Source organism: Oncorhynchus masou, chromosome 28 (assembly GCF_036934945.1).
Source record: "Oncorhynchus masou masou isolate Uvic2021 chromosome 28, UVic_Omas_1.1, whole genome shotgun sequence".
Taxonomy (NCBI): Eukaryota; Metazoa; Chordata; class Actinopteri; order Salmoniformes; family Salmonidae; genus Oncorhynchus; species Oncorhynchus masou.
Genome location: NC_088239.1, coordinates 18,496,870 through 18,513,288, shown reverse-complemented (window position 1 = coordinate 18,513,288; position 16,419 = coordinate 18,496,870). Strand labels below are relative to the sequence as shown.

General features: G+C 48.4%; 1 protein-coding gene across 1 annotated transcript in view; it reads right to left on the bottom strand.

The window, feature by feature from the left end:
* Window positions 1-16,419, bottom strand: part of scn5lab (sodium channel, voltage gated, type V-like, alpha b) — a 279,945-nt gene that overhangs the window by 121,655 nt on the left and 141,871 nt on the right. The window contains exon 6 of the mRNA XM_064941469.1: window positions 11,863-12,105. Coding sequence (XP_064797541.1) covers window positions 11,863-12,105 — 243 coding nt within the window. The remainder of the gene's footprint in view (window positions 1-11,862; window positions 12,106-16,419) is intronic.

Below are 16,419 nucleotides of genomic sequence, written 5' to 3'. Positions count from 1 at the left end.
ATTAATCACTGATCTCAAATCATCCCACCCTTAAACAACCCACTGGATGTAGGATTTTAATCATTTATCAAATTAAGAAAATTTTATTGTTTTGTTTCACCGGAGCTTTTAGGGACCAGTAGCCTGGTGATGTGATGTGTAGCGGAGCCTGCTTGAAGTTGAAGGGAGGGTGAATGAATGAATAGCATAGCAGAACCCAATAACTGAGTTGCTGCCGACTCCCACAAAAAAAGATGAGTCTTACATTTTGACAAGTGTGTTTAAAAAAAAAGAGCTATGCATTGTTGCTGTGTTAAAGAAACAACAATCTCAGGAAACAATATTGAGCTGTTCTTTGTTTTTGCCTTGTTTGTTTGGCTGTGGTGTTTACTATCATTACATCATGATGGTCAGGCGTCATGTGGTCTCGTCATGTGACAATCATTCTCCATTAGAGGAACGTCAGTCCATTTAAACATCTGTGCCACGTCAGTGTTGTGCAGCAAAGGTTAGCACGCAATGATTTGTGTTGGTGAGGGTGGACCCTAGTAATCCCATCGCTGCAGGGTTGTCTCTGTTATTGCCTGTTTGGATAGGTCAGTACAGAGGACAATGGAACAGAACACTGCCATGTCCTGTGTGTCCATAATGAGCCTCAAACAACTGCTGTGTGAGCCATTTTCTAGGATACACATTATCCTCTGCAAACATGTTATGCTATGGCTGCATGTAACGTTTGGTTGACGTCACTGTCACACAACAACTGTAAGACTTACCCAAAGCTAAGAGACCCATGACCAACATGACCATATTAGTGCAGTTAAGAAACATCAATCACTACAACAGCATGTGAGCCAGACCTGGGTTCAACTAGTTGAAATCGTTCAAATACTTTACCTGTGTTTGATTACACTTGGCTGGCGCAATGGAATCAAAAGTCCCAAAATTGCAAACTCTGTCCAAGTGGCACTGCAGGCAGGTTAAAGCAAAAACTGAGAGTATTTGAAAGATTTCAAATATTGTTTGAAACCAGGTCTATATTACAGCGTGTTAATCTTATACACTAGCATATAATCTACTGCTCTAGTGTTGTTAATTTTTTCATATTTCGAGGATACTTCACATATCATATCACACGCTAATAACACAGCCTTGAGTAAAAGCTCAACATCACCAAAACTTTAGGCAGGCCCACGCTATTGCATAAGTCTAATTACATTGTATCAGTGGCAGGGAATATAGAGTATTCTAATTTTTGGCAAAAAGCTATCGAGTACAAAACATTTAGTTTTTTTGTAGTATGGTTTTTACCCCTCAAAAATCGATTTTCAGTCTTCTAATAGGGTCATTTAAGGGAAATGTCTATTTTCTGACAGTTTTGGTAAGATTTCTATACAGTACCAGTCAAAATATTGGACACACCGACTCATTCAAGGGTTTTTCTTTATTTCTACTATTTTCTACATTGTAGAATAATAGTGAGGACATCAAAACTATGAAATAACACATATGGAATAATTTAGTAACCAAAAAAGTGTTAACAAACACAAATATATTTTACATTTGAGATTCTTCAAAGTCGCCACCCTTTGCCTTGATGACTGCTTTGCACACTCTTGGCATTCTCTCAACCACCTTCACCTGGAATGCTTTTCCAACAGTCTTGAAGGAGTTTCCACATATGTTGAGCACTTGTTGGCTGCTTTTCCTTCACTCTGCTGTCCAACTCATCCCAAACCATCTCAATTGGCCACGTCATCTGACAAAGCACCTCATCACTCTCCTTATTGGTCAAATAGCCCTTACACAGCCTGGAGGTGCGTTGGATCATTGATTGTCCTGTTGAAAAACAAATAATAGTCCCACTAAGCGCAAACCAGATGGGATAGACTATCGCTGCAGAATGCTGTGGTAGCCATGCTGGTTAAGTGTGCCTAGAATTCTAAATAAATCACAGTCACCAGCAAAGCTCCCCCTCACCATCACACCTCTTCCTCCATGCTTCACGGTGGGAACCACACATGCAGAGATCATCTGTTCACCTACTCTGCATCTCACAAAGACATGGCAGTTGGAACCAAAAATCTCAAATTTGGTCTCATCGACCAAAGGACAGATTTCCACCATTGCTCGTGTTTCTTGGCCCGAGCAAGTCTCTTCTTCTTATTGGTGTCCTTTAGTAGTCGTTTCTTTGCAGCAATTCAACCATGAAGGCCTGATTTGTGCAGTCTCCTCTGAACAGTTGATGTTGAGATGTGTCTGTTATTTGAACTCTGTGAAGCATTTATTTGGGCTACAATTTCTGAACGCTAATGAACTTATCCTCTGAAGCAGAGGTAACTCTGAGTCTTCCTTTCCTGTGACGGTGCTCATGTGAGCCAGTTTCATCATAGCGCTTGATGGTTTTTGCGAGTGCACTCAAAGAAACTTTCAAAGTTCCTGAAATGTTCCGCATTGACTGACCTTCGTGTCTTAAAGTAATGATAGACTGGTGTTTCTCTTTGCTTATTTGATCTGTTCTTGCCATAATATGGACTTGGTCTTTTACCACATAGGGCTATCTTCTGTATACCACCCCTACCTTGCTACAACACAACTGATTGGCTCAAACACATTGAGAAAGAAAGAAATTCCACACATTTAAATTTGAACAAGGCACAGTTGTTAATTGAAATGCATTCCAGGTGTACCTCATGAAGCTGGTTGAGAGAATGCCAAGAGTTTCCAAAGCTGTCATCAAGGCAATGGGTGGCTACTTTGAAGAATCTAAAATATAAAATATATTAGTTATATTTGTTTAACACTTTATTGGTTACTACATTATTTGATGTTTGTTATTTCATAGTTTTGATGTATTCACTATTATTCTACAATGTAGAAAATAGTTTTAAAAAATGAGTAGGTGTGTCCAAACTTTTGACTGGTACTGTATATGAAACGTTCATAGATCTAACTTCATTAGATTAGATAAATATCACTTTTTCTAAATGACAAAATATTCAATTAATATACCTCAATATTGTTTGTTGGGATGATCTACAAAGCTGAGATGAGACAGATTACACTTTTAGTTGAGCATGACTAGAGGCATCCAGGGAAAGACTAGTGGCCTCATGGAAAGACTAGTGGCCGCCAGGGGAAAAACTAGTGGCCTTCAGGGAAAAACTAGTGGCCTCCAGGGAAAGACTACTGAACTCCAGGGAAAAACTAGTGGCCTCCAGGGAAAGACTAGTGGTCTCCAGGGAAAAACAACTGGCCTCCAGGGAAAGTCTAGTGGCCTCCAGGGAAAGACTAGTGGCCTCCAGGGAAGGACTAGTGGCCTCCAGGGAAAGACTAGTGGCCTCCAGGGAAAGACAACTGGCCTCCAGGGAAAGACTAGTGGCCTCCAGGGAAAGACTAGTGGCCTCCAGGGAAAGGCTAGTGGCCTCCAGGGAAAGACTCGTGGCCTCCAGGGAAAGGCTAGTGGCCTCCAGGGAAAGACTAGTGGCCTCCAGGGAAAGACAACTGGCCTCCAGGGAAAGACTAGTGGCCTCCAGGGAAAGACTAGTGGCCTCCAGGAAAAGACTAGTGGCCTCCAGGGAAAGGCTAGTGGCCTCCAGGGAATAACAAGTGGTCTCCAGGGAAAGACTAGTGGCATCCAGGGAAAGACTAGTGGCCTCCAGGGAATAACAAGTGGTCTCCAGGGAAAGACTAGTGGCCTCCAGGGAAAGACTAGTGCCTCCAGGGAAAGACAAGTGGCCTCCAGGGAAAGACTAATGGCCTCCAGGGAAAGACTAGTGGCCTCCAGGCAAAGGCTAGTGGCCTCCAGGGAAAGACTAGTGGCCTCCAGGGAAAGACAAGTGGCCTCCAGGGAAAGACAAGTGGCATCCAGGGAAAGACAAGTGGCATCCAGGGAAAAACTAGTGGCCTCCAGGGAAAAACTAGTGGCCTCCAGGGAAAAACTAGTGGCCTCCAGGGAAAGACTAGTGGCCTCTAGGGAAAGACAAGTGGCCTCCAGGGAAAAAATAGTGGACTCCAGGGAAAAACTAGTGGCCTCCAGGGAAAGACAAGTGGCCTCCAGGAAAAAAATAGTGGCCTCCAGGGAAAGACAAGTGGCCTCCAGGGAAAGACAAGTGGCCTCCATGGAAAAAATAGTGGCCTCCAGGGAAAAACTAGTGGCCTCCAGGGAAAGACAAGTGGCCTCCAGGGAAAGACAACTGGCCTCCAGGGAAAGACTAGTGGCCTCCAGGGAAAAAATAGTGGACTCCAGGGAAAAACTAGTGGCCTCCAGGGAAAGACAAGTGGCCTCCAGGGAAAGACTAGTGGCCCCCTGGGAATAACAAGTGGCCTCCAGGAAATGACAAGTGGCCTGCAGGGAATGACAAGTGGCCTCCAGGGAAAGACTAGTGGCCTCCGGGGAAAGACTAGTGGCCTCCAGGGAAAGATGAGTGGCCTCCAGGGAAAAACTAGTGGCCTCCAGGGAAATACTAGTGGCCTCCAGGGAAAGGCTAGTGGCCTCCAGGGAAAGACAACTGGCCTCCAGGGAAAGACTAGGGGCATCGAGGGAATAACAAATGGTCTCCAGGGAAAGACTAGTGGCCTCCAGGGAAAGACTAGTGGCCTCCAGGGAATAACAAGTGGTCTCCAGGGAAAGACTAGTGGCCTCCAGGGAAAGACTAGTGCCTCCAGGGAAAGACAAGTGGCCTCCAGGGAAAGACTAATGGCCTCCAGGGAAAGACTAGTGGCCTCCAGGCAAAGGCTAGTGGCCTCCAGGGAAAGACTAGTGGCCTCCAGGGAAAGACAAGTGGCCTCCAAGGAAAGACAAGTGGCATCCAGGGAAAGACAAGTGGCATCCAGGGAAAAACTAGTGGCCTACAGGGAAAAACTAGTGGCCTCCAGGGAAAAACTAGTGGCCTCCAGGGAAAGACTAGTGGCCTCTAGGGAAAGACAAGTGGCCTCCAGGGAAAAAATAGTGGACTCCAGGGAAAAACTAGTGTCCTCCAGGGAAAGACAAGTGGCCTCCAGGAAAAAAATAGTGGCCTCCAGGGAAAGACAAGTGGCCTCCAGGGAAAGACAAGTGGCCTCCATGGAAAAAATAGTGGCCTCCAGGGAAAAACTAGTGGCCTCCAGGGAAAGACAAGTGGCCTCCAGGGAAAGACAACTGGCCTCCAGGGAAAGACTAGTGGCCTCCAGGGAAAAAATAGTGGACTCCAGGGAAAAACTAGTGGCCTCCAGGGAAAGACAAGTGGCCTCCAGGGAAAGACTAGTGGCTCCCTGGGAATAACAAGTGGCCTCCAGGAAATGACAAGTGGCCTGCAGGGAATGACAAGTGGCCTCCAGGGAAAGACTAGTGGCCTCCGGGGAAAGACTAGTGGCCTCCAGGGAAAGATGAGTGGCCTCCAGGGAAAAACTAGTGGCCTCCAGGGAAATACTAGTGGCCTCCAGGGAAAGGCTAGTGGCCTCCAGGGAAAGACAACTGGCCTCCAGGGAAAGACTAGGGGCATCGAGGGAATAACAAATGGTCTCCAGGGAAAGACTAGTGGCCTCCAGGGAAAGACTAGTGGCCTCCAGGGAAAGACAACTGGCCTCCAGGGAAAGACTAGTGGCATCCAGGGAATAACAAGTGGTCTCCAGGGAATGACTAGTGGCCTCCAGGGAAAGACTACTGGCCTCCAGGGAAAGACTAGGGGCATCCAGGGAATAACAAGTGGCCTCCAGGGAAAGACTAGTGGCCTCCAGGGAAAGACAACTGGCCTCCAGGGAAAGACTAGGGGCACCCAGGGAATAACAAGTGGTCTCCAGGGAAAGACTAGTGGCATCCAGGGAAAGACTAGTGGCCTCCAGGGAAAGACTAGTGGCCTCCAGGGAATAACAAGTGGCCTCCAGGGAAAGACAAGTGGCCTCCAGGGAAAGACTAGTGGCCTCCAGGGAAAGACTAGTGGCCTCCAGGGAAAGACTAGTGGCCTCCAGGGAATAACAAGTGGCCTCTAGGGAAAGATAAGTGGCCTCCAGGGAAAGACTAGTGGCCTCCAGGGAAAGACTAGTGGCCTCCAGGGAAAGATGAGTGGCCTCCAGGGAAAAACTAGTGGCCTCCAGGGAAATACTAGTGGCCTCAAGGGAAAGGCTAGTGGCCTCCAGGGAAAGACAAGTGGCCTCCAGGGAAAGACAAGTGGCCTCCAGGGAAAGACTAGTGGCATCCAGGGAAAGACAAGTGGCATCCAGGGAAAAACTAGTGGCCTCCAGGGAAAAACTAGTGGCCTCCAGGGAAAAACTAGTGGCCTCCAGGGAAAGACTAGACGGCCTCTAGGGAAAGACAAGTGGCCTCCAGGGAAAAATAGTGGCCTCCAGGGAAAAACTAGTGGCCTCCAGGGAAAGCCTATTGGCCTCCAGGGAAAAACTAGTGGCCTCCAGGGAAAGACTAGACGGCCTCTAGGGAAAGACAAGTGGCCTCCATGGAAAAGATAGTGGCCTCCAGGGAAAAACTAGTGGCCTCCAGGGAAAGACAAGTGGCCTCCAGGGAAAGACAACTGGTCTCCAGGGAAAGACTAGTGGCCTCCAGGGAAAAAATAGTGGCCTCCAGGGAAAAACTAGTGGCCTCCAGGGAAAGACAAGTGGACTCCAGGGAAAGACTAGTGGCCCCCTGGGAATAACAAGTGGCCTCCAGGGAATGACAAGTGGCCTGCAGGGAATGACAAGTGGCCTCCAGGGAAAGACTAGTGGACTCCAGGGAAAGACTAGTGGCCTCCAAGGAAAGACTAGCGGCCTCCAGGGAAAGACAAATGGCCTCAAGGGAAAGACTAGTGGCCTCCAGGGAATAACAAGTGGCCTCTAGGGAAAGATAATTTGCCCCCAGGGAAAGACTAGTGGCCTCCAGGGAAAGACTAGTGGCCTCCAGGGAAAGATGAGTGGCCTCCAGGGAAAAACTAGTGGCCTCCAGGAAAATACTAGTGGCCTATAGGGAAAGGCTAGTTGCCTCCAGGGAAAGACAACTGGCCTCCAGGGAAAGACTAGGGGCATCCAGGGAATAACAAATGGTCTCCAGGGAAAGACTAGTGGCCTCCAGGGAAAGACTAGTGGCCTCCAGGGAAAGACAACTGGCCTCCAGGGAAAGACTAGTGGCATCCAGGGAATAACAAGTGGTCTCCAGGGAATGACTAGTGGCCTCCAGGGAAAGACAAGTGTCCTCCAGGGAAAGACTAGTGGCCTCCAGGGAAAGACTAGTGGCCTCCAGGGAAAGACTAGTGGCCTCCAGGCAAAGGCTAGTGGCCTCCAGGGAAAGACAAGTGGCCTCCAGGGAAAGACAAGTGGCCTCCAGGGAAAGACTAGTGGCATCCAGGGAAAGACAAGTGGCATCCAGGGAAAAACTAGTGGCCTCCAGGGAAAAACTAGTGGCCTCCAGGGAAAAACTAGTGGCCTCCAGGGAAAGACTAGACGGCCTCTAGGGAAAGACAAGTGGCCTCCAGGGAAAAAATAGTGGCCTCCAGGGAAAAACTAGTGGCCTCCAGGGAAAGCCTAGTGGCCTCCAGGGAAAAACTAGTGGCCTCCAGGGAAAGACTAGACGGCCTCTAGGGAAAGACAAGTGGCCTCCATGGAAAAAATAGTGGCCTCCAGGGAAAAACTAGTGGCCTCCAGGGAAAGACAAGTGGCCTCCAGGGAAAGAGAAGTGGACTCCAGGGAAAGACTAGTGGCCCCCTGGGAATAACAAGTGGCCTCCAGGGAATGACAAGTGGCCTGCAGGGAATGACAAGTGGCCTCAAGGGAAAGACTAGTGGCCTCCAGGGAATAACAAGTGGCCTCTAGGGAAAGATAAGTGGCCCCCAGGGAAAGACTAGTGGCCTCCAGGGAAAGACTAGTGGCCTCCAGGGAAAGATGAGTGGCCTCCAGGGAAAAACTAGTGGCCTCCAGGAAAATACTAGTGGCCTCCAGGGAAAGGCTAGTGGCCTCCAGGGAAAGACAACTGGCCTCCAGGGAAAGACTGGAGGCATCCAGGGAATAACAAATGGTCTCCAGGGAAAGACTAGTGGCCTCCAGGGAAAGACTAGTGGCCTCCAGGGAAAGACAACTGGCCTCCAGGGAAAGACTAGTGGCATCCAGGGAATAACAAGTGGTCTCCAGGGAATGACTAGTGGCCTCCAGGGAAAGACTAGTGGCCTCCAGGGAAAGACAACTGGCCTCCAGGGAAAGACTAGGGGCATCCAGGGAATAACAAGTGGCCTCCAGGGAAAGAATAGTGGCCTCCGGGGAAAGACAACTGGCCTCCAGGGAAAGACTAGGGGCACCCAGGGAATAACAAGTTGTCTCCAGGGAAAGACTAGTGGCATCCAGGGAAAGACTAGTGGCCTCCAGGGAAAGACTAGTGGCCTCCAGGGAATAACAAGTGGCCTCCAGGGAAAGACTAGTGGCCTCCAGGGAATGACAAGTGGCCTCCAGGGAAAGACTAGTGGCCTCCAGGGAATGACAAGTGGCTTCCAGGGAAAGACTAGTGGCCTCCAGGGAATGACAAGTGGCCTCCAGGGAATGACAAGTGGCCTCCAGGAAAAGACTAGTGGCCTCCAGGGAATGACAAGTGGCCTCCAGGGAAAGACAAGTGGCCTCCAGGGAAAGACTAGTGGCCTCCAGGGAATGACAAGTGGCCTCCAGGGAATGACAAGTGGCCTCCAGGGAAAGACTAGTGGCCTCCAGGGAAAGACTAGTGGCCTCCAGGGAATAACAAGTGGCCTCTAGGGAAAGATAAGTGGCCTCCAGGGAAAGACTAGTGGCCTCCAGGGAAAGACTAGTGGCCTCCAGGGAAAGATGAGTGGCCTCCAGGGAATAACTAGTGGCCTCCAGGGAAATACTAGTGGCCTCCAGGGAAAGGCTAGTGGCCTCCAGGGAAAGACAACTGGCCTCCAGGGAAAGACTAGTGGCATCCAGGGAATAACAAGTGGTCTCCAGGGAATGAGTAGTGGCCTCCAGGGAAAGACTAGTGGCCTCCAGGGAAAGACAACTGGCCTCCAGGGAAAGACTAGGGGCATCCAGGGAATAACAAGTGGCCTCCAGGGAAAGACTAGTGGCCTCCAGGGAAAGACAACTGGCCTCCAGGGAAAGACAAGTGGCCTCCAGGGAAAGACTAGTGGCATCCAGGGAAAGACAACTGGCCTCCAGGGAAAGACTAGGGGCACCCAGGGAATAACAAGTGGTCTCCAGGGAAAGACTAGTGGCATCCAGGGAAAGACTAGTGGCATCCAGGGAATAACAAGTGGCCTCCAGGGAAAGACTAGTGGCCTCCAGGGAAAGACAACTGGCCTCCAGGGAAAGACAAGTGGCCTCCAGGGAAAGACAAGTGGCCTCCAGGGAAAGACAAGTGGCCTCCAGGGAAAGACTAGTGGCCTCCAGGCAAAAACTAGTGGCCTCCAGGGAAAGACTAGTGGCCTCCAGGGAATGACAAGTGGCCTCCAAGGAAAGACAAGTGGCCTCCAGGGAAATACTAGTGGCCTCCAGGGAATGACAAGTGTTCTCCAGGGAATGACAAGTGGCCTCCAGGGAAAGGCTAGTGGCCTCCAGGGAAAGACTAGTGGCCTCCAGGGAATAGCAAGTGGCCTCCAGGGAAAGATAAGTGGCCTCCAGGGAAAGTCTAGTGGCCTCCAGGGAAAGACTAGTGGCCTCCAGGGAAAGACTAGTGGCCTCCAGGGAATAACAAGTGGCCTCCAGGGAAAGACTAGTGGCCTCCAGGGAAAGACAACTGGCCTCCAGGGAAAGACAAGTGGCCTCCAGGGAAAGACAAGTGGCCTCCAGGGAAAGACAAGTGGCCTCCAGGGAAAGACTAGTGGCCTCCAGGCAAAAACTAGTGGCCTCCAGGGAAAGACTAGTGGCCTCCAGGGAATGACAAGTGGCCTCCAAGGAAAGACAAGTGGCCTCCAGGGAAATACTAGTGGCCTCCAGGGAATGACAAGTGTTCTCCAGGGAATGACAAGTGGCCTCCAGGGAAAGGCTAGTGGTCTCCAGGGAAAGACTAGTGGCCTCCAGGGAATAGCAAGTGGCCTCCAGGGAAAGATAAGTGGCCTCCAGGGAAAGTCTAGTGGCCTCCAGGGAAAGACTAGTGGCCTCCAGGGAAAGACTAGTGGCCTCCAGGGAAAAACTACTGGCCTCCAGGGAAAGTCTAGTGGTCTCCAGGGAAAGACTAGTGGCCTCCAGGGAAAGACTAGTGGCCTCCAGGGAAAAACTACTGGCCTCCAGGGAAAGTCTAGTGGCCTCCAGGGAAAGACAACTGGCCTCCAGGGAAAGACTAGGGGCATCCAGGGAATAACAAGTGGCCTCCAGGGAAAGACAAGTGGCTTCCAGGGAAAGACTGGTGGCCTCCAGGGAAAGACAAGTGGCTTCCAGGGAAAGACTGGTGGCCTCCAGGGAAAGACTAGTGGCCTCCAGGGAAAGCCAAGTGGCATCCAGGGAAAGACCAGTGGCATCCAGGGAAAGACTAGTGGCCTCCAGGGAAAGACAAGTGGCATCCAGGGAATAACAAGTGGCCTCCAGGGAAAGCCTAGTGGCCTCCAGGGAAAGACTAGTGGCCTCCAGGGAAAGACAAGTGGCCTCCAGGGAAAGACTGGTGGCCTCCAGGGAAAGACTAGTGGCCTCCAGGGAAAGACTAGTGGCCTCCAGGGAAAGACAAGTGGCCTCCAGGGAAAGACAACTGGTCTCCAGGGAAAGACTAGGGGCATCCAGGGAATAACAAGTGGCCTCCAGGGAAAGCCTAGTGGCCTCCAGGGAAAGACTAGTGGCATCCAGGGAAAGCCTAGTGGCCTCCAGTGAAAGACTAGTGGCCTCCAGGGAAAGACTAGTGGCCTCCAGGGAAAGACAAGTGGCCTCCAGGGAAAGACTAGTGGCCTCCAGGGAAAGACTAGTGGCCTCCAGAGAAAGACAACTGGCCTCCAGGGAAAGTCTAGTGGTCTCCAGGGAAAGACTAGTGGTCTCCAGGGAAAGACTAGGGGCATCCAGGGAATAACAAGTGGCCTCCAGGGAAAGACTAGTGGCCTCCAGGGAAAGACAACTGGCCTCCAGGGAAAGACTAGGGGCACCCAGGGAATAACAAGTGGTCTCCAGGGAAAGACTAGTGGCATCCAGGGAAAGACTAGGGGCATCCAGGGAATAACAAGTGGCCTCCAGGGAAAGACTAGTGGCCTCCAGGGAAAGACAACTGGCCTCCAGGGAAAGACAAGTGGCCTCCAGGGAAAGACAAGTGGCCTCCAGGGAAAGACAAGTGGCCTCCAGGGAAAGACTAGTGGCCTCCAGGGAAAAACTAGTGGCCTCCAGGGAAAGACAAGTGGCCTCCGGTGAAAGACTGGTGGCCTCCAGGGAAAGACAAGTGGCCTCCGGTGAAAGACAAGTGGCCTCCAGGGAAAGACTAGTGGCCTCCAGGGAAAGACAAGTGGCCTCCGGTGAAAGACAAGTGGCCTCCAGGGAAAGACTAGTGGCCTCCAGGGAAAAACTAGTGGCCTCCAGGGAAAGACAAGTGGCCTCCAGGGAAAGACAAGTGGCCTCCAGGGAAAGACTAGTGGTCTCCAGGGAAAGACAAGTGGCATCCAGGGAAAGACCAGTGGCATCCAGGGAAAGACTAGTGGCCTCCAGGGAAAGACAAGTGGCATCCAGGGAAAGCCTAGTGGCCTCCAGGGAAAGACTAGTGGCCTCCAGGGAAAAACTAGTGGCCTCCAGGGAAAGACTGGTGGCCTCCAGGGAAAGACTAGTGACCTCCAGGAAATTATGTGAATTACAGGAGGAGGATGTTTAACCCTGGGGGCATTTAGCTCTAAGCCACCCTATGCAACAAGTCTCTCTCGCAAAAGGGATCTTTGCTCTCAATAGGGTCAGCCTTTTTAACTAAATGATACATTCATTCATTAAACAGGCGTTTAACTGTCGCACTGCGCTCACCTTCGTCTGCGATGAAGTCTTTGAGCGAGGGCCACGTCCGGTTGTTGCAGAAGAAGGTGGTGTTGGTGTTGAGGGTGTTGTTGACGCAGTGCGCTGTGCTGCGGACGCACTTCTGCCGCAGGTTACCCATGAAGAGCTGCAGGCCAATGAGGGCAAACACACTGAGGCAGAACACGGTCAGGATCATCACGTCCGCCAGCTTCTTCACCGACTGGATCAGCGCGCCCACAATGGTCTTCAGGCCTGCCCAAGGTCAATAGGTCAGCACGCACACACATGGTCATAGAAATGGACACAGGGTAAATAGAAGCTATTATTGGTTAGCTAGTTCTGTCTAATCATAAGGAACTGTTTTAGATCTAATAACTGAAAATGGTTATTATGTATATGTAATTTAAACATTTAACAAAAATAATTATAAAACAATCTGGAAGTTAGTGGTCTCTTACTTTTTACAATTACATACTGTATAGTGGGGCTTGTTAACAGTGACTTACTCTGTATAACAAGTTACAAAAATTACAATAATTGTATAAGGAACAACACAACGACTCACTATTGATAATAATTAGTGGTGGGCACCAATATCGATAATTCGATATGATATCAATATAGTTTGTAATCGATATGAGCAAGGCACATCGTGATATTGGCGTATCCTTGCTGTTAACCCACACTTTTATGTAAAAGAGGAAACATCAGTGTTTCTGCAGGCATAAAGCCCTCTCACAGGATCTCAACTTAGATTAACTGCCTGCTGATGGGCCATCAACGAGCTTCCCATTGTGTTCAAACAGGTTGGCTAGGTTAGGTCCCCAGAACATTCACCCTTGGCCCAATGGGCAGTAAGCAAGAACTTGTCTGAATTTCACAAAGCTGTAGAAGTTAAGTCCATACAGTTGCAATCTTTGATATTGGTTTGAAAAAATGCAAAATGCAATATTGATATAGGTTTTTCATATCAGTGCCCATCACTAATAATACTAACCATGGCATGGATGAAATAAACTGTACAGTTACAAATTCAGAACATTAAAAGTAAGAAAGCCACACAGAAACTGAAGACACCGACACGGCATTCAAAATACAAAGAAAGCTAACAAAAACGAACTAACCTCTACAGAAAGAAACATTGTCTTGTTTCTTTTCGAGAGTGCACCGAAAAATTCACAATGTATGGTCATTGACAACAGACGCTTCCCAAATAATGACTGACTTACTGGCTGACTGACTGGCTGGCTGACAAACTAACTGTCTGACTGACTGAAAACTAACTGACTGGCTGACAAACTAACTGGCTGACTGACTGGCTGATAAACTAACTGACTGGCCGACAAACTAATTGACTGGCTGAAAAACGAACTGGCAGGCTGACAAACTAACTGACCGACTGTGTTGACTGACTGGCTGACAAACTAACTGACTGGCTGACAAACTAACTGACTGGTTGACAAACTGGCTGACAAACTAACTGACTGGCTGACAAACTAACTGACTGGCTGACAAACTAACTGACTGGCTGACAAACTAACTGGCTGACTGACAAACTAACTGGCTGACTGACAAACTAACTGGCTGACTGACTGGCTGGCTGACAAACTAACTGACTGACAAACTAACTGACTAAATTACTGGTTGACAAACTAACTGGCTGACTGACTGGCTGGCTGACAACCTAACTAACTGACTGGCTGACACACTGACTGGCTGGCTGACAAACTAACTGACTGGCTGACAAAACAACTGACTGAGTGGCTAACAAACTAACTGATTGGCTTACAAAATAACTGACTGGTTAACAAACTAACTGACTTGCTGACTCGCCGAAAAACTAACTGGATGACTGACTTGCTACCTGACTGGCTGGCTGACAAACTAACTGACTGGCTGACAAACTAACTGACTAGTTGACAAACTAACTGACTGGCTGAATGACTGATGGACTGGCTGACAAACGAACTGACTTGTTGACTGACTGGCAAACTAACTGACTGGCTGACAAACTAACTGACTGACTGACAAACTAACAGAGTGACTGACTAACTGGCTGGCAAACTAACTGGCTGACTGACTGGCTGGCTGACAAACTAAATAACTGACTGGCTGACACACTGACTGACTGGCCAACCAAATGACTGACTGGCTAACAAACTAACTGACTGGCTAGCAAAATAACTGACTGGTTGACAAACTAACTGACTTGCTGACTGGCTAACAAACTAACGGACTGATTGACTGGCTGACAAACTAACTGGATGACTGACTGGCTTATTGACTGGCTGGCTAACAACCTAACTGACTGGCTGACAAACTAACTGACTAGCTGACAAACTAACTGACTGTCTGACTGGCTGACTGGCTGGCTGACAAACTAACTGATTGACTGACTGGCTGACTGACAAACTAACTGAATGAATGACTGACTGGCTGATTGACTGGCTGGCTGGCTGGCTGACAAACTAGCTGACTGGCTGACAAACTAACTGACTGGCTGACAAACTAACTAACTGACTGACTAAGAAACTAACCGACTGACTGGCTAACAAACGAACTGACTGACTGAGAAACTAACCGACTGACTGGCTAACAAACTAACTGACTGACTGAGAAACTAACCGACTGACAAATTAACTGACTGACTGAACAGAATTGCTTACTGGCTGACTGACTAACTGTCTGACTGCCTGACTGCCTGACTGCCTGACTGGCTGATTGACTGGCTGGCTGACAAACTAACTGACTGGCTGACTGACTGACTGGCTTGCTGGCAAACTAACTAATTGGCTGATTGGCTGACTGACTGACTGGCTGGCTGGCTGACAAACTAACTGAATGAATGACTGAGAAACTAACTGGCTGGCTAACAAACTAACTGACTGACTGAGAAACTAACCAACTGACTGGCTAACAAACTAACTGACTGACTGAGAAACTAACCGACTGACAAATTAACTGACTGACTGAACAGAATTGCTGACTGGCTGACTGACTAACTGTCTGACAAACTGACTGACTGACTGCGTGACTGGCTGATTGACTGGCTGGCTGACAAACTAACTGACTGGCTGACAAACTCACTGACTGGCTGACTGACTTGCTGACAAACTAACTAACTGACTGGCTGTCTGGCTGAGAAACTAACTGACTGGTTAACAAACTAACTGACTGACTGGCTGACTGACTTGCTGACAAACTAACTGACTGTCTGGCTAACTGACTAATTGACTGACTAACTGACTGACATTTTGACTTGAACCCTGTCTCAGAATGTTCCCAAAGCATTTCCAATATTTTCTAGCATTTTTTCCCTAGCTAACTATATTTAGCTTATCTGATCCTATGTTATTACTTTACTATCCTGATTCCTATTTGGCCAGGATTTGTGTTGGATTAAAGGTAGTGTGAGGGGCCAGACTGCTGTACAGTATGAACACTGAGAGGAATTCAGTCTCTAAACCATCACTTCCAGTCTGGCATTTCCAGAAGATGGTGTGGGCCAAAGGAGGTCAGCCATGAAGAGCCTGACACACCATGTGTCTCAACAGCACCTGACAACAGGAAGAAGTGGAATACATGGACCATGACTGATGGAAGTTAGCCCCTGCAGAGTAGATACCGGGTAGCTACTGTATGGTACAGATCATCCCAAAGTGACCTACCAGGTAAATCTAGAAATCTAGGTCCTATAGCCTATGGCCAGGTCGCAATTGTAAATGAGAACTTCTTCTCAACTTGCCTACCTGGTTAAATAAAGGTGAAATAAAAAAATAAAAAAAATAACGTAAAGTAAAAAGTAGGGTCCAGGGTTTTTCCTTGGCCAGGTCAAGTGGACAGGTTATGCATTGTAGATTTACATAAAGGGCCCTGCTCAAAAATATACTGCACTATGTACTGCTAAGGGTACTACACCTGTTTCATCCAAACAAGGGATTTAGTCCTATTTGAGCAGAGATCCAGTCTGAATGGATTGTATGTCCTGCTTCCTATGGGAGCGTCTGTTGTGAATGGAGATATTATTACCATACAAAGTGGTATTTGACTATACCCATGCATGTTAAACACTAAGGGTGAATGAGACCTGTTGAGTCAGATAACGAGGTAACATAATCCTTGGGCTTAAGGCCAGATGTCATGTTGAAGCTTTATCTGTGGACTATATAATCACTATGTTGATGTCTATAGCGAAGTGTTTGCATACAGCATGTGGATGCAAGCATTGATGCATGACTACGCCTTCAAAGAAACTAGATTTGTATTTTTCATAAATGAATGGCATACATACATCTAAATACAAAATTAATTTGAAGTGACAACACAACGGTTGCTACCAGACTCTTATTCTACTGCTCAGGTTATACATTGCCCCCACATCCCTCCCTTCCACAATACATGTGATAATATTGGACTATAATTTGTGCCTTCCTTGATTATACTTATGCTAAAATATTTATTATATTCTTTTGATCCATTTCCTTTATGTTTGTATTCTTATCGTTTCTTTTTTCTTATTGTTGTTGAATTGTCGAGAAGGAACCTGCAGGTACGCATTTCGTACGG